The 18,508-nt window shown below is 39.7% G+C and overlaps 1 protein-coding gene across 8 annotated transcripts in view; it reads left to right on the plus strand.

The window, feature by feature from the left end:
• Positions 1–203: 203 nt before the first annotated feature.
• The window catches only part of NETO1 (neuropilin and tolloid like 1), a 127,706-nt gene continuing 109,401 nt past the window's right edge, over positions 204–18,508 (plus strand). For 4 of the 8 annotated variants that reach the window (XR_004248064.2, XM_032152064.2, XM_032152067.2 and 1 more), the window contains exons 1-4: positions 204–912; positions 2,926–2,979; positions 3,222–3,359; positions 8,971–9,219. Coding sequence is in view for 6 of the 8 variants with exons in the window: in XM_032152064.2 (XP_032007955.1) it covers positions 885–912; positions 2,926–2,979; positions 3,222–3,359; positions 8,971–9,219 (469 nt within the window). In the remaining 2 variants the exon portion in view is untranslated. Of the gene's footprint in view, positions 913–2,481; positions 2,596–2,925; positions 2,980–3,221; positions 3,360–8,970; positions 9,220–18,508 lie in introns of those variants that run through there. The other 4 variants (XR_004248065.2, XM_058438267.1, XM_032152069.2 and 1 more) reach the window with 2 other exon arrangements.

Raw genomic sequence — 18,508 nt, forward strand, 5'->3', positions numbered from 1 at the left:
AGCCTCGCTATCCCACCCAGGCACCTGGCTTCCAGGAGGGTCGCGGAGCCCCAAGCCATGACTAAGGATCCCATTTGGTAACTCTGCTCTCTTCCGGCTCCTTCCCCCCCCCTCCCCCCCCCCCCCCCCCCCCCCGGCCACCCCGCTCCCCTGCACCGCCCTCCAGCCCGCCTCCCAGACGCCCACCCGCCCGCTCCTCTTTCCGCAAGATAGCAGAGGTGGCGCGCAGCCCGGCGAGCCGATGACGGACCCCTTCTTCCTGCCTTCAATGCCTCAGCGGAAGATCCCCAAGGGCTGGAGCGAGGAGCGCTGCCGCTGGACATCCTCCCGGGGAGGCTGCTCCGACCTGCTGCGCGGCGCGTCTGAGACTGGGGACTGAGCCACCCCGCCGCCGCCGCCCGCTCCGTCGCTGCCGTCGGTCTGGACTGGCCCCCACCTCGCTGCGCCCGATCCCCGGCTCCGGCCCCGGCTCGGGGCATCCCGGGGCTCGCCCTGCGACCGCCGCCTCCCGCGCGCCGCGTCCTCCCGACCCCGCGGCGGCGACGATGCCGGGGAGGAGGGTCCTGACGGCGGCGGCGCGGATGGTGGCGGCCGGCGCCCGGGTGTGATGCGAGCGTCACGGTGGGGATGCTGCTGGCTGCGCAGCGCTGAGGGCCAGCGAGAGCGAGAGCCCGCCCGGGGCGGAGGACGGACTCATCCGGATCTGGCTGCAGCGTGGGCTCGGAGCTCCCCCTTCCTCTGGGTCTCCCTCTCGGCCCCCCTTTATTTCGTTCTTGCTTTGCGTCTTTAACACCTCTCGACCCTGTCCTCCCCCCGCCACTGGAAGTCTTCCCGTCTCTAAATGGAATTAGTGGAGCCCGGAGCCTCTGGTGTAACGCACAGACATGATCCATGGGCGCAGCGTGCTTCACAGTGAGTACCCTGCCCGTGCGCGCCTGGAGCCAGCCCTCCCGCCCCTTTCCCGGGGCCGAACGCGCAGGAAAAGCCTCTGCGCCGCGCTCCAGCGGACGCTGCAGTCCCGCGCGGGTCGGGGCCGACGTAAACTTTCTGTATTGCAGCATCGTGGAACCGGGCGTGGGGGCGGCGCGCGGTCAGCCGTCGCCCGATCCCAAAACCTGCAGGGGAGAACGGTCTTTCAGTGCGCAGGAACCCCCCGGGGGTGGAGAATAGCGTGCAGTTCAGGGATGGACACGTGCGGCAGAGATTGGCCCAAGCGAGGGCGCAGGTGGAAAGCGGGAGAGCGCGGATGGTACCTAGTGGGGCGAGAGGAGTCTTCCTCTTCTAGGGGCTCCCGGAGCTTGGCGGGCCCCTGTTCGCAGTCCGGGAGGTAGCAGAAGGCACACCTGAAGCCAGCGCTGGAGGGAAGGGCGAGGGTCAGCCTCCACCTCTTTCCGCCCTGGAGACCGCTGATGTCGCTTTATGGATGTGTGGTAACGCGGGCAGTGTAGAGGTGGGAAGGAATGAGAGGAAAATAGTATCACGAGTCATCGAGTAAAAGGCAGTATAAGAAGATGTGTGGTGGAAATTTATCATTACTAAGCAAAGATGAGAGTGTTGATCTCGGGCCACGCAGTTAAGAGAGAGCTTTGCTGTTGAGTTAAACACAGTACATGGTCTATAATGTGATTTCATCAAAACAGGAAGAGCGGAGTAAACAAATACACATCCTGATGCTGAAGGATGTGTACCTGTGGGTTCTGGATGTGAGCAGAATCATGACAAATTAAATTGATTTTTTTTTCCTGTGGAAACTCACAGTAACAACTGCAGCCAGTGCCTTAATTTAAAATGCAAATGACTGGCTAGAGCATAAAGTAACACACAGGTGACAATATTTTAAATATTAATATCAAGACCTAGATACGTTTCTTAGAATAATGTTTAAGTATAAATGTATAAGCCTGTGGTGAGCTTTAATTAAGGAAATATTTGTGAATTGTGCTCTCCCTCGAATTCATTTTAAGTGAAAATATGAAAACATAGGCCTTTTATGTCATTGGATAACAAAATGAATAAGAAAAATAAAATAGAAGAAAAATCAAATTATGAAGACTAGATTACTTACTATTTTGCTAGTGTTTTGTCTTGTAAAAATGTTGATTAGATCAAGAATATGGAAGTAAAACAAGTTTAGATTATAATGGCATTGCAGTTTTACTGTTAAGTTACAGATCAGAGTCTCTTTGGCACTGGAAACCTGACTCAATATAATGCTTTCGGAAATCACGTTTCTCAAATTAATAATCAATTTCTATATATTGATTTGGTATTAAATCAAGTTAAGGTTAGAAGAGATTAATTTCACAGCTTAGAAAGTGCTGAGGGACGGGGTTACTTGGAGGTTCGGAACATTTTTGTAGGCAACATTCTAATAATGCTGCTTAATGCCCACAATCCACATTAATCTGTTTCTTGCTTATTCTCCCCCACAGCCTGTAGGATTTGTCTAAGTATTTATTTTCTAAAATACAGCCACACTGCAGTGTGTCAGGAACAGTCATGGAGCTGTTCTCATCGTGTGCCTCTCCTTTTCCTCCTTTTTACCTTCTGGCCTCTCTCTTCCTTCAGAGATGCTAGCAGAGCCATTCCCTAAGGGTAGTTTAGATACAGTGTGACTCCTGAAGTCCCACTGTACTGTGTGTGACATGAGTAAACTGTCATGTTGCCTTTAGAGTGAACGATGTATTTGCCTTAGGAGTTTGGGTCTCATCCATTCTTAACTTGCATTGGTTCCTTAAGGGAGTCCGAAGGTTTCCTGATTTGTACATTTCAAATTGGTTTTTGCAAGTTCTGAATCAACTTCTAACAGTTAACAATGATAAAATTAATCTGCTTTGATATTATTTTATCTTGAAATTATGTTATATTTTATGGCATTTGATCATTTCAGTGTATTTTATCTCTAATTTTTCTTTTCTGTTTCAGTTGTAGCAAGTTTAATCATCCTCCATTTGTCTGGGGCAACCAAGAAAGGAACAGGTGTGTTTACTTAGAAAAATGCTAGTGGAAGACCTCGAATTATTTTGTATTTTCCTATTTTCCTCCTGCTGTTAATATTCCAGAATATCTGAACCTGTTATAATATGTATAATTGATTGGTTTGGCTAAGACAACATTTAAAAATTAATTTACTAATGGATATTATAAGAATGTCCTCTCTATTTTTAGTACAATAGAAAATTGGATGATGGCTCTTTTTAAAACATTTTTTTTTTTAACAGAAAAGCAAACCACCTCAGAAACACAGAAGTCAGTGCAGTGTGGAACTTGGACAAAACATGCAGAGGGAGGTATCTTTACCTCTCCCAACTATCCTAGCAAGTATCCCCCTGACCGGGAATGCATCTACATCATAGAAGGTAAGGGGAGACAGTGCCAGAGTTAGGAGAGCACTAAGCCAAAACCTGGCCATCTCTGTGCTTTGGATGAAGAATATGCGTATAGGCATTACAAAATTGATCTGGAGATCATGCACAAAAATATCTCTTGAGTGAATCGATAACTGTAAAATCTGGAATCAGGCTAATTATTGGAATTATTAGTAATGGGTTATGAACAAGCAAATTCTGTGCAATAAAAACAAATGAACACCTTGAGTTTATTTTGCAGTTGGCTTAATTGATTTAGAGTTCTAATGCAGTAGAATGGATGCATAGTTGGCACAATATTAACTAATGTGTAAGTTTGAGAAACTAGTATTTTTTTAGCTCAACAATTAGTAGAATAACCTGCATGTTACATTTTCTTTAATATCATAAATTACACAAATCATATTAATGTCAAAGATGAATCTATAATCAATTTTCTAAACACCAATCTGAAAGATAGTTACCTTATTTGTGTTAACAAGTGACATCTCATTTTAAAGTCAAGGTCAGAATTGTAAATTATGACCCTTTATTTCATGACTTTTTTCCAACATGAAAGATAAATGGTGTTGGAAAGAGGCTTCTCTTTGAACGTTGCCCGTGTACACTAACCTTGTAAACACTTTTTTTTTTTTTTTTTTGAGACAAAGCGAGAGTCTCCTGAGTTCCAGCGATTCTCCTGCCTCAGCCTCCCGAGTAGCTGGGATCACAGGCATACGCCACCATGCCTGGCTAATTTTTGTATTTTTGGTAGAGACGGCACTTCACGATGTTGGCCAGCTGGTCTCAAACTCATGACCTCAAGTGATCCACCCACTTTGGCCTCCCAAAGTGCTGGGATTGCAGGCGTGAACCATGGCTCCCTGCCAACACCTCTCTCTTAAGTACAACTTTTAAAATGTAGAAGCATTTCATCTGGCAATGGAAGTTTTCAGTATTCCAACTGTTAGTACCTAATAGCCTAAAACCTGGAAGCACTCACCTTCCCCCCAACCCCGCAACACACACAGGCAAAACTGTCTTAAAGATATATGCACTTTCTATTACTTATGGGGACACATTTATTTGATAGATTTTTCAAAGAAGCAGGCTTTCTGTTTACCTAATTTTAAGAATCTCTATTTAGAAATGAATTTTTTTTTTTTTGGTAATTATTGGGCCAAAGATCTTCCCCCACCCTTAGTACTTGAAGTTGAACTTTCAGCAAAGATAAACTACACTGTAAGAAGGCAAAACAATTAGCTATGCTATTAAAAGGATAACACTGAAAACCTAAGGTCTGGCAGTGCAAATTCCTTTTACGACTGATAGAAAAGGTACTTGCTACTTGCCTCATAGGACTTAACAATATTCTCTGGGGACTATGTCCCTTTCCGTAAACAATCTAAAGGGGCCCTGGGATTAGCACAAAGTAGTTGCAATGGGGAAGCCAAAGAGAAGAATACAGGGAAGAAGAGATGCTCACCTTCATTTCTGAAGAATGTCCAGGGAAGGCATTATTCTCTACATAGAGCAGCGTATGCGGAGGTTCAGAGCTATGATATGGTTGGGGACCTTCGCGGCATATCCTAGGGCTTCTGCAGAATCTGAGGAAAATACAGCGGGAGGCTGAAGAGAGAAGCAGTCTCAGACCAAGGCGTACCTGGTATTCCTTCTGTGCCCGCTGGATAAAATCTTGAACGTTATGTTGGAGACAATGAGGTGCCATTGAAGTAATTTAACTTGAGGAATACTGTGAGATTTTGATGATGAAGTAACTGAAGGAAAAGAACATAAACTAAGAAACAATTGCAAAAGTCCAAGCAAATCATAGTAAATACTTATCTTAAGAAGTAAGAAGTAAGTGATGGAGTACATGAAAGAACTGAGAGGTATTTAAGAAACTGGATTGGCCAGATGCGGTGGCTCACGCCTGTAATCCCAGCACTTTAGGAGGCCGACGCGGGCGGATCACGAGGTCAGGAGATGGAGACCATCCTGGCCAATATGGTGAAACCCTGTTTCTACTAAAAATACAAAAAATTAGCCAGGCGTGGTGGCGGGCGCCTAAAAAAAAAAAAAAAAAGGGATCATGAGTGGCTGGATCAGGGGGTCAGAGAATAGGGTATCCTGGGACTGTTCTAATATTTGTTGCGTGATAACTTGTTAGACGGAATTGCCATCCCAGAAAAGAAATATAGATGGAAAAAATTGGTTTAAAGGAAAAATAATGTGTTTAGTTTGTGTTTATGGAGATGCTCCACAAAAAGATTGGATACATGTAGCTCTAGCTCAGTGGAGAGATAGATGTGTGCTGAAAATGTATATATGTATGTCATAAATATAGAGATTGTTGTTGAGATTGTTAGTATGAATAAAATTATCCAAGAGAATATTTGGAGCACTATTTTTCAACTGCTTTAAAAATGCAGCTGCCTGGGCCTTTCCCAAGGAATTCTGATTTAATTGACCTTAGATAGAGCCCAAGGCATCATTATATTGTAGTAACATTCCATTGGAATGCCCGTGGCAACCTGGTGTCTTCATCTAAAATGAGATAAAATAAGATGTAGAATAAATTTTCTGGAAAATAACAAGTAAGAGAGGGACAGAGTATGGGAAAAAAAAGTAATGGAATGAGTAGGAGAAGCCAGAGAGTTAGGCAGGAGGGTCAGGTGCACGATGCCACAGCAGCCAGAGCAGACGGTGTCTTGAGAAGCAGGGAGTAGTCAAAGTGCCAGTTGTTACAGCAAAGAAAAATAAGTGAAAAACAGAAATGCATCTGTTACATGAAGCAATTAAGAGTTTGTTAGTAACAACGATGAGCACTCCCATTGGCATAGTGGAGATGGGTGCTTTTTTCTCTTTTAAAGGGGCAGATTGCACATATTTAATTCTAAAATGAATATTCTGTAGAGAAAGGTAAATTTAAAATAGAAGAGAAAGAGGCATACATAATTGGTCAGATTTCTAGAGGTATGACCCATTGTGATGAAGAATACAAGTGAGGTCTCAGTCACGAAAAAGAGGATCCCTTTTTGAATGTCAGGTGGCCTAAACATTCCCTCAAAATGGAGGAAATATTCTGTATATATGTGCACTATCCAGGTGAAAGTGCTCATAGTTCTCAGTGCGTCTGAAGATTCTCAAAGTGGTTGAGACCTCTCATGAACTAACCTCAGTGTTAGATCAAATATAACTTACAGAAATGTTAGAAGGAAAGGCAGCTGTGAAGAAAATTCTTGAAGGTGAAGCAAATTGAAGTTGAGAGAGTTAGATAGCTTCAGATAGTTTCTATGTGCCATAATCACTCATTTTTAATCTACCACAATGAGTATGTGGCAAACTTAGTTTTAAAAAGTTATTTCACTACCTTCTAAAATTCAGCTAGTAGGCTTCATTTCCGGGTGTGTGTCGTTAACTTCAACATGCTGGACCAAAAGAAAATAAATTGTCCACATATAATGTTGCCTACCAAAAGCCATAATGGCAGAATGTTTCCTGGGGAACATTGAGAGGTTGACTCAGCCACAGAACTTACGAAATAATAAGAGTGAAGGTATGGAGAAGTGAATTCATGTTAGATGGCCATTATTTCTTAGTAGGGGAAATTGGTGAGCCCGTGTTGATAGATGACAGATAGAGTTCTAAGTAAATTAGCTAGGGACTGTCTTCGTTGCTCTATCTTTCCCTAGCCATACATTATTTAAGTTAACCTGCAATCGGAAATAATTTGTTTCGTCATAAAACTTGTTATACTGATTTATTGTGAAATAAACTGGTAGATACATACTACAGGATGATAATGTATGCAAGTGCTATACTTAGTACTGATACGTAAATGGGTCTAACTCCTTCAGTATTTGCCTTTTTGTTTTAAGGCTAACACTTTAAGCATAAAACATGGTTAGTCATTTCTTTGGGTACTTTCAAATTTCCAAAAAAAAAAAAAAAGAAAAAAAAACCACGTCATTGAAACTCCCTCAAATCTGTCATTATTGTGGTTACTCATTTGTTCGCCTTTTTGATACAATTCAGTGATGGATAAAATATTTTTCTTGCATGAGTTAAAATGTCTCCTTTCAATGTGTGAGTCTGAAGCTTTTTTAGAAATTAAAGATTATTCATAAAATAATTCATTTTAAAAATGAATTGCCCTTAAACTGTTGATCTTTAATTTTATACCTGGGGAGCATCAGAGTTACATTTTATTCTGTAGGTCTCCAATTTCCAAGTTACACCATGTGTCTCAATCTTACATACATTTTTGAAAACCATGCATACCAGAGATTACATTTTAGGTCATCATGGATGATGTTCAGTGTATATTTAAGAAGCAATGGGGTGTGGACAGCCACCATTCTGCATGGTTGCTGACCGGAGAGGGAGCAGGCCCGACTGAGCTAAGTCTTAACTTTCAAGTGTCTAGAGGGGCTTAGTCTCTGAAAAGGGCCAGGTAGCAGGGAAGCACTCAGAGGCCTTCAGGCAACAGCTGTTTACTAACCAGGATACATATATGTTGACATTTCAGCAAACTTTATGGCCATTCTGGAGTATCCTGGCTGAGTGTAAGTCTGAGATGCCAGAATTTTGGACTGTTTTGGACATACCAGGGGAAGAATGAAAGAACATTAGCAAAAGGATTCATGTGGTGCTGTATAGAGTTGCCAGCCCTATAAAGCTTTCCCTGATTCTTTAGAGAGCTGTAAAAACATTTATGAATATACACTCATTTATAATTCACTCAAAGACTCTTTTTTTTTTTTTGGAAATTTTCGATGACAAGTACTGTGCTAAGCGCTGAGAAAGAAGGTGAGTGAGATATGGTTCTTGTCTTTCAAGATGAGATTTAGAGAGGAGGCTTCTTTAAAGCAAGTCTTTCCTGTTTAAAGAGGAGATAATGTTGGGTACGTAGACATTCAAGAATGTAAGAAAATCCATGAAAGTGTGAAAGAGCTGACTTTCTTAGAAGACAAGACATGTTTGAAGTGGCCTGAGCTCAGGCTCTCCGTGAGGGGATAGGGTCCTGAACGCAGGATATTCTTAACGGATAATGTGTGTCGAATGTATTGATCATGGTCCAGCTGCTGAGGTTTAAACCTGAGAGGGATGTGATCAGGTTTGTGTAGTAGAAAAATTACTCTTAATGTCCTTGTATATGCATTTGGATCTGATGTAGACACATGGCTTGGATTATTTGAATGATTGTATTTAATATAACTCTATGCCAAACAATTCTCAAGTGATTTGTGACCTTAAACCTGAGTATTCCCGGAAATATGAGAAAAGAGAGAGAAAAATATTCCTTGACCTTCTAACTCCAAGTTAACAACCTTTCATAAAAATACTGTGCTTTTTTAGTCCTGTGTAAAACATCAAAATGGTCATCTTGTATCAGAATAATATTTTATGTAACATCTTCGGTTTTAAGGTTCACTCCTTAGACATTTTTATGAAAATTGTATCCTGTAGAGTAGTATCATATGCTTTCTTTATATTTCCATGCATATCATCCATAAAGTTTGAGAGAAGATGTACAGATAACATCTGAAATAGAATCAGAAAATAATCAACCTGAAGATGTAAGAGATGGCCTCCTAGACACAATCTTTCTTCTTTACAGCTGCTCCAAGACAGTGCATTGAACTTTACTTTGATGAAAAGTACTCTATTGAACCGTCTTGGGAGTGCAAATTTGATCATATTGAAGTTCGAGATGGACCTTTTGGCTTTTCTCCAATAATTGGACGTTTCTGTGGACAACAAAATCCACCTGTCATAAAATCCAGTGGAAGATTTCTATGGATTAAATTTTTTGCTGATGGAGAGCTGGAATCTATGGGATTTTCAGCTCGATACAATTTCACACCTGGTAAGTAAGTACTTAAAAAAAAATCTTTCTTTTTCTTCCTCATTTTTCTATCTTCATAGTACAAAATCTTTTGTAAGACATTATACTTTCTCAGAGAATGTTCCAGTTCTATTTAAAACCAAATCTACAGTGCTTTTTCTTTTCCCTACACAAATTCTGAAAGGAAAAGATGTTTTCCTTAAAACAGCCCGTACTAGCGGTAAAGAGTAGTGACTCAAAGCTCTAAATGGGCATCAGCCACACCATCAAGTGGACTTTTGTTATGATGGAATGTGTAGTTGGAGAGACAGTCTGTGATAAGGAAACTAATTATACACAGGAGCTCAATAAACTTGAAAAGACAATTGTAGTATTGTAAAATATATCCCCCAAAATGATCTTTGGGGAACTTGAATCAAAAGTTCATTTGTTCTGAAAATTACCGTGTTTCAATCAAATAGATCCTACTTTACCAAATAGTCTACTCTTTGCAGGAAAGCAGATTCTTAAGAGTTTTGATGAAAGGAAAACTGAGACCTGTAGCAGCCAAATACTCATTTACAAGGTCTTGCAGAAATTGTGTGCAATTATCAGATTATGCAATCTATATCAATTTTCCTTTTAACTTGCTAGAATTAAAAAGATTCTGTGTTGTTGACTGGCCCACTTGATTAAGAGTTTTCATTCATTACAATAAAAATAGATTATCACATTTTTTCACTGCAGGAACACTACATGCATTAATTTAAATGGAAAAATGATTCAAATTATGTAAAGCCCATTTTTTATATAGTTTTTTTCTGTTTGTAGGTATTTTATTTAAGTTAGGCAATAGCATAATTTGAAATATATGTAAAGTTTGTTGAAGTTTGTATTCCATGTTAAAGAAGTAACATCTAAGTAGGGCTTTGATATTCTGTTAAAAAACTAAAATTTTAAAAATTATTAATATAAGTTTAATGATGACTTTCATTATGACATTATGGTGTATGTTGAATCAAGTATTAACTGTGGCATATATATTAGCTTTAAGCATTAGGAATGTTTTTAATAATATCACTGAAGGATTGTGGTTTTAATTATGCTTTGCTGATAATGTATTACTCACAGAAATCATGGGTATTTCATGTGCTACAATCAAACTAATTTGAAGTATTCCCAAAAGGTACACGTTAGTTTAATTTGTTTGTTAGATTATTAGTGCTAGAGTTGTAAATAGAAAGGTAGGTATTTTTTTCTTAACTGATAATTTTGAATATAACCTGTACCTAGAGACAGTGACATACGGCATGGTCTAGGCTTCATAAGTTATATTTTCATTCTGGGTTTGGTGATCATGAAAATAATGTCTTGGATTTAAAACTGTGGTTTCACAAAGAATGTAGTGTCAACTGTCATGCTTTATCAACATAAGCAATGCTATCCATGTTTCTGGCTCTATTTGAGATGACATAAATGGTGGCACTCAATCTGTTCTTCCAGGTTTTAAAAAGCCTTTTTGTTCCCTGGGTTTTGTTCTTTGCTTTTTGTTTCTTTAGAGCCACCATACTGCATTTATAGAATGGGATTTCACTGCTGCGAACAACTGAATCAGAACGGAACTCTTGGAGATTTTTCCACGAAGTAGGACAGGTTAAGGATGGGCTGAGGCTTCTGTTTTTACTCATATCAACTAGAACAAAACTTCTGGGGAAACCTTCATTTGGCATATGAGGGAAAGCTAGGACCATATAAAGGAGACTTGGAAAACTTACATGACAGCAAAAGTTGACATTGTGTGGCCCAAGGCCATTGCCTGAGTGACATAACTATCTACACCTCTTCTAGAAAGAGGCAGTATTGAGGAAGCCAATTACTTATTGAAATAGGAAGTGGGAAGGGATTAGTAATAATTTAGATAGCATTTAGGGAATCTGAAGCCAGGCAGGCTATAGTTGTCATTTTGGCTTAATTTTTATTTAGTAGTGTCATTCAACTGGTGACCTGGGGAAATTGAAGGAGGAAGAATTTCTCAAATCAGCTTAATGATTTATGTTATAAAGCGTTGCGAGAATTGCCAGGGCTCTGCAGTGCACTCACATTGGAGATGAAATTCCGCCTACCAATTCATCTTAGAGAGATGATGGTCTCCAGGACAGCTGCGAGGAGCACGGAGTTTGAAACCAGATCTGACTTCCAGTTCTGGCTTTTCTTTTCTTTGCATCATGTAAATTTTGAACATAGTCCTTCATATTCTATCTCTCAATATTTTTAATTATAAAATAAAAATAATATTGAGCAACTCACAGAATTGTTTGAAAGACAATTAACAAATGCATATTTATGAATTTCTTGAGTGCCTGTAAGATCTCAACTATCGATAGCTATTGTTTTTATTAGTTTGATCATGTGCTTTTTAAAAACAAAGCATGCTTGGTACAGGTTATTGGGAAAACAAGTGTCTCAGACTTAAAAACAATTCCTGAAATTTTTAAGTGGGTGCACAAAATTCCTACCTATACTATGTGACTTTTTTTAGTCTATGAAATTTAGTTACTTTAGATGAGCCCAGACTTCCAAGTAGGAGGTATAGTTATTTCTAATGTCAGTCATAGAAAATGTCAAGACAGTAATAGCAGCAGAAAGGCCTGGTGATCCCTATTATTTTAATGAATTTATCACAATCTGGAATCTAGATGTAATCTCGCAGTCTCAGAAACATTATGTAAACACACTGAGAGTGTACCCATCTCTTAGAAATGAATCACATTTGCCAAGCTAATGGGAATGAATATACATACATACACAATATTTATACATACGTATACATACTAAATACACATGTACATTTTCATTAAGAATTCTGAGTATTACAAAGTCCATTTCTTCCTGCAAGCAAACATACCTGGGTGCACAGATTAAAATCAAAACACTACATAGTAGTATGGAATCCAGGTATTGAAGTTTAGGTGTATAGCATGCATATTTCATAAATATTGAACCAAAGGTTTGATAATTCATCTTCCTAACACAGATTGTTTCTTCCAATGGTGATTTAGCCCCCACATAGCCGTGGGTCCCAGTGTCCAGTATCCTGGTTCCATCTTGCCTGACTGGCAAACTAATTTGTGTAGGCTTTTATCGCCAAAATTTTTTTCTATTTCCTTGTGTCTGAGTCTATGACTTTCTTTCCTACTGAACTTAAAATAATAGCCTTTCAGTCTGAAGCTCTTGCTGTTCATAGTAGCTGTGCTTCTGAATTCCCGTTTGTACATGGGAACAGCCCAACTGGAGGTCCTGTGTGGTTGTGGAGGATAGGGAGACAGAGCGAGAGAGAATAGAAATGGGCTTAAAGGAGGCCCTTCTTTTTCTCCTGGCACATTTTGATGAATCCTCACTTTTTGGTTTGATGACGGTTATTTTTACAGACTGTGTCATTACCCAGGTCCACAGTGCAGCGATGAATCACCTGGGATTATAGTCTAGCATGCATAAGAAGGATTGTGAGATTGAGCAGTAATCAAGGAGAAATCAGCTGGTTCAAATCCTGGGGTCTGCAAAGGATAAGAGTGAGACTTGTAGAAGGGCCAGGGGGCGCAGAGCCTTGTGAGCACCTCGTGGACGATGCCCTGAAGAGCTCTCTTCTTTCTGTGTACTGAGCCTCTCCTCTGCAATATGCTATCCCAGTTCAGAAAAAGAAATAAGTGCAGAATCACCAAGAATGTTAAAAGTTACACCACAGATTATTTGATAACTCAAAACAATTTAATAAAAAATAGAAGCCATATCAAAAGTGTTTATTGTAATAGAATTATATTGTTTTCTCATTTAAAAAGAGTCTTTAAACAAGTTTTAAATCAAGTTTGGTATATAAAATCAAATGACTAGAAAGTACGTTGTGATAAAAGCAATTTAAAACAATAACGGCTACTTCAGATAAGGGATAGCAGGACGAGGGGAATGAGGAGGATTTTAGAGGCCGAGATGGAGTAAAAATTGACTCAACTTTATTGATAACGCTTTAATTTTTGAAAAGAATAAGATATTTTGGTATTACTTGTATAAATTATTTAACATCAAAAAAAGAAAAAATAGAAAAGACTATACTTGATAATTGTTAATGAATTTTTAGAAGAGGGAATACCACTTTCCATATTTCACAGACTTTTTTACTCAAACTAAGAATGCCTTTTGAGCAGAATATAACACTTCCCTGCAGCCAGCTGCCTTGCCTAAATTTTCTTTGCACTTGAAAATATAAGGAAGAAAATGTAACAGTATCTACTGTACTCCTCATTCCACTGGCATGACCCAGGCCATTCAGATGCTCTGCTCCTGGAGAAGGTAGCCCTTCCAGTCTCTTTAATGACAGGTATCTTCTGTTGGTCTTATGATTTACTTCCTAGGGGGGAGATTTTCTGTCATTTACAGACATAGAATGGGATGTTTATGGACTTCTCCTTTTTCGATGATAGTTTCCCTGTACTAGTTTTAAGGAACACATCCCACTGGAGCAATTGAAATTAAGGAGTAGACCTCAAAGTACCAAATAGGTGAGGATTGAGTTAGGCATTGACATTGAAGTGAGTGGAGTTGTTAAATATATTGAAATTATTATGATACTTTGTACTTAAATAGCACCTTTCATCTGGGGAGCTCAAAGTGTTTTAGGGACTTTCTGCCCAACTCCTAGCCACCTCTCAAGCTGCATGCTTGATGGACTTCAAAGGCAAAGGGAGAAATACACTGCACTGCAGTGATTTAAATGGAGTGTTTTAAACGGATTTCTATGCATATTAAATGAAATACATTATTAAAATAAAATATTGTCATGGATTTAATGTTATTTCAAATATTCGGTGCAGTGTTTTTCCTCTTTGGATCAGAAATGTGAATATATGTGTATTAACCATTTTGAAAGTTTCTAAATTTTCTTAGCTAGATAATCAGAGTTCTGATAGGTGCTCTGGTAAGAAAGAAAAAAAACTACTTATTATTTATTTAACAACTGAAGTTTCATATAAATTTTGCACAAAAATATGAAAAAATAGAAAGTTTTAAAGGCTAAGATTAAAAGAAGACTTTTTTCTTTTTTTTTTTTTTGACATCTCACTCTGTTGCTCAGGCTGGTGTGCAGTGGTGCGATCTTGGCTCACTGCAACCTCTGCCTCCGGGTTTCAGTGATTCTTGTGCCTCAGTCTCCCGAGTAGCTGGGATTCCAGGCATGCACCTCCACGCCTGGATGATTTTTATATTTTTGGTAGAGATGAGATTTCACTACATTGGCCAGACTAGTCTTGAACTCCTGGCCTCAAGTGATCTGCCCACCTCAGCCTCCAAATGCCAGGATCACAGGCATGAACCACCACATCCAGCTAAAAGAAGGACTTTGATTTTTTTTTCCACATAAAAATAAAAGATTGAAAAAATTTAGGTCAGTATGTGTTGTCTTTTTAACTATGACTTGGCGCAAAAGTACTTGCGGATTTGCCATTACCTTTACCTTTAATGGCAAAACTGCAATTACTTTAGCAGCAACCTAAATGTTATATTTATACTACTGACTCAAAATATTCTCCTTTCAGCCATAGCAGAGGCTCTTAAATGGAAAAGGTAGGGAGCACAATCGCATTTATTCTTGAGGCATATTTTTCAAGAAATGAATTTAAAAACTTGAGAATCACAGAGAATCACAGCACCGAGGAAATTACCAATGTGTGACAAGGTGCGGTGGCTCATGCTTGTAATCCCAGCATTTTGGGAGGCTGAGGCAGGTGGATCACCTTAAGTCAGGAGTTCGAGACCAACCTGGCCAACATGGTGAAACTCTGTCTGTACTAAAAATACAAAAAAATTAGTCGGGCGTGGTGGCAGGCGCCTGTAATCCCACCTACTGGGGAGACTGAGGTGAGAGAATTGCTTGAATCTGGGAGGTAGAGGTTGCAGGGAGCTGAGATCATGCCACTGCACTCCAGCCTGGGCAATAGAGCAAGACCCTGTCTCGAAAAAAAAAAAAATAGAAAAGAAAAAGAAAATTATCAATGTATTGATATTTTTGAATAATGAAGATATTCATGTGAAGGTGATTTCCTCCATCTCCCACTTATCCGGCCAGTCCATGACTTGACTGATCTTATCTGTATAATAGTGGGCTCAGGAAGAGGGATGAGGAATGAAGAGAGAGACAGCAGTCTTGTTTAGTCTAGGTGGGTGTTCAGGAGAAAAGCTGAGAGTGGGAGAGAAAATTTCCAGGATTAGCTCCCATCTGTGCAGAGAATATTGAAAGCAGTGGCAAAGGAAAAGGAAGATTTTTAAGAAGTTTCCCATAAAGAAAGAGTGTCTTCCGGCTGGCCACAGTGGCTTACGCCTGTAATCCCGGCACTTTGGGAAGTTGAAGCTGGCAGATCACGAGGTCAGGAGATGGAGACCATCGTGGCTAACACGGTGAAACCCTGTCTGTACTAAAGATACAAAAAAAATTAGCCGGTCATGGTGGCGCGTGCCTGTAGTCCCAGCTACTCGGGAGGCTTAGGCAGGAGAATCACTTGAACCCGGGAGGCAGAGGTTGCAGTGAGCCGAGATCATGCCATTGCACTCCAGCCTGGGCCACAGAGCGAGACTCCATCTCAAAAAGAAAGAAACAAACAAACATAAAAAGGTAGAAAGGTGTCTTCCTCATCTTGTGTCCTGGAGAGGTGGAGAAAAGAAGAGTACTTAAGTGTGTTTATATTTATTTAACGGCTAATCGCGGGACTATGTTTTAAATACAGTACATCTGAGATTGGAACACATGGGGTCCTAGATATATTTCCATTATTAATACATGTTTTCCTTAGATTAGAAAAGACCTTGGAATTTATTTCCTTCAACCTTTCTACTTAAAAATCAAGAAAGCAGAGTGCTAGAGAAAATATGTGGCCTGGGTTCATGTACCTGTAAATATTGAATTACTGCTTGTGTATCAGTTATATAAGCACGGTGCTGATACACCTTCTACAGAGTGTTGAGATTATAACTTTAATTACATCACATATTGCAAGTAATTTTAGTACAGTTATATTAAGAAATTTATTTAAGGGATAATACTATATCACCCGTGTTTCACCATTAATTGAGACATTAATTTAAAATTCATCTTTTCCATGTTGTTTGAAATGTTTTTCCACTCGCAATGTCCAAAGAAATGATGGTTTCTCGTCACTTCTTCTACCTCTATTGTAAAATTGTGCCTTCTCCACCCATCTGAACCTGAAGTGCATGATTCATTTCCTGTTTTTCTCAAATACCTGTTATTACTGACATAGTCTTCTGTGTGTACCGTGCTCTCATTAGTTGAAACTTGTGGCTCACATGTTAAATACTCAAGGGGAAAACTTTATTTCTCCTAGATCTCCCATGAATTTTCTTTTTTTTCTTTTTCTTTTCTTTTTTTTTTGAGGGAGTTTTGCTCTTGTTGCCCAGGCTGGAGTGCAGTGGTGCAATCTCAGCTCACCACAACCTCCTTCTCCCGGGTTCAAGTAATTCTCCTGCCTCAGCCTCCCTAGAAGCTGGGATTACAAGCATGCACCACCACGCCTGGCTAATTTTGTATTTTTAGTAGAGACAGGGTTTTTCCATGTTGATCAGGCTGGTCTTGAACTCCCGACCTCAGGTGATCCGCCCGCCTGGGCTTCCCAAAGTGGTGGGATTACAGGCGTGAGCCATCGTGCCTGGCCGATCTCCCACGAGTTTTCCTGCTCCCTAACACCCAGGTCTCTTTGGGTTTTTCCTGTGATGCCAGTTCCTTTCCCTCACCTCCCACTCCATCCCTCTATTCAGGGCTGCTGATCCCAGCAATACACAGGAAAGACACTTAGTTGCAGCAGAGAAATGAGCTCTTTCCATGCACATTCAGATTCCCCAGAGCAGGGATCCATCCACAAGTGGACTGTTGACTAATCTACAAAAAGTTGTTTTTTATGCACTGGTAGAGGCCTTGCTTGGGTCATTCGTAAGATTACCTCTATGTCGAATCCCATCATCAAATGACCAGCACCCACAATCCTCACTAAATTTCCCTAAAGATAAAATGTATCACTTGACAAGAGAAAAACTCAAGAAACCTGACAAAAACAAAACAAATAATTCATATACTCAATCTCCTTTTTTCATGTGTCTCAATGTCTTTAGTTACTGGGCTTCTTGGTAAAATCTCCTGAAATCTCTGACCAACATTTAACTCATTATCGTATTCAAGAAACATGCTTTTCAAATTACTAAAGCCCTGTATATTTTTCCTAAGAAAATATTGACAAGTCTATTTATTCTCCTAAACATTTCCTTTCATAACAATTTGCAGACAATTTGAGGCTTATTTTTATTTAATTATTTGAAAACTAAATCAAGGAATTACAAACAACCCACAGTGTTCTTTGTCTTGACCAAAACATTTTTCCTATTATATTTTATAATTTGCGTGCCATTATGACTACTTGAGTATAATTCATGTTAATATTCTTAAAGTGAATGCACAGAAGACCTTGATTTCTGCTAGGTGATGTTAGCCACTTATTTAACAACTGTTTATGGATCCACTATGCTAACACTGTAGAAATACAGTGTCTGCAATACCCTAGCTTTCATACAATGAGTTCATAGTCTGTTAAAAACTAGAAGTCATGTATAGTAGCCAGATAATGTACCCTCCTCACAAGATGTCTATGCCGTAATTTCTGGAATCTATGAATATGTCAAGTTCTATGGCAAAGAGACGTGAAGGTGGAAAGCTGTATTAATAATGCTAATAAGCTGACTTTAATAGAGGGAGATTATCTTGGATTCTCTGGGAGGACCCAGTGTAATTACAAGGCTTTCTCGGTGTGGAACGAAGGAGGCAGTAGATGGGATGTAAGAAAGACTCCAGCTGCTATTGTGGGCTTTGAAGATGGATGAAGTGGCACCAAGCGAAAGAATGTGGACAACTTCTAGAACGGAAAAGACCAGGCATGACTTGTCCCCTAGAGCCTCCAAGAAAAGGAACACAGCCCTGCAAATGCCTTGATTTTTAGGCCAGTGAGACCCATTCAGATTTCTGACATCAGAACTGGAGATAAATTCTTGTTGTGTATTAAGGTTCTAAGTTGTGGTACTTGTTAAAGCAACAAATAAGAAACCAATACTTGATTTTATTTCCTAAAAGTGAAGTGCTACAGTAAAATAAATAAATAAAAACCTTAAAATTTGGAAATAGTTTTGGAATTAGGCAGTTGGCAAAAGCTGGAAGAATTTTGAGAAGCATGTTAGAAAAACGTCTATATTGCCTTAAACTTACTGTTAGTAGAAATATGAATCT

Source organism: Hylobates moloch, unplaced genomic scaffold, assembly GCF_009828535.3.
Source record: "Hylobates moloch isolate HMO894 unplaced genomic scaffold, HMol_V3 SCAFFOLD_5, whole genome shotgun sequence".
NCBI lineage: Eukaryota > Metazoa > Chordata > Mammalia > Primates > Hylobatidae > Hylobates > Hylobates moloch.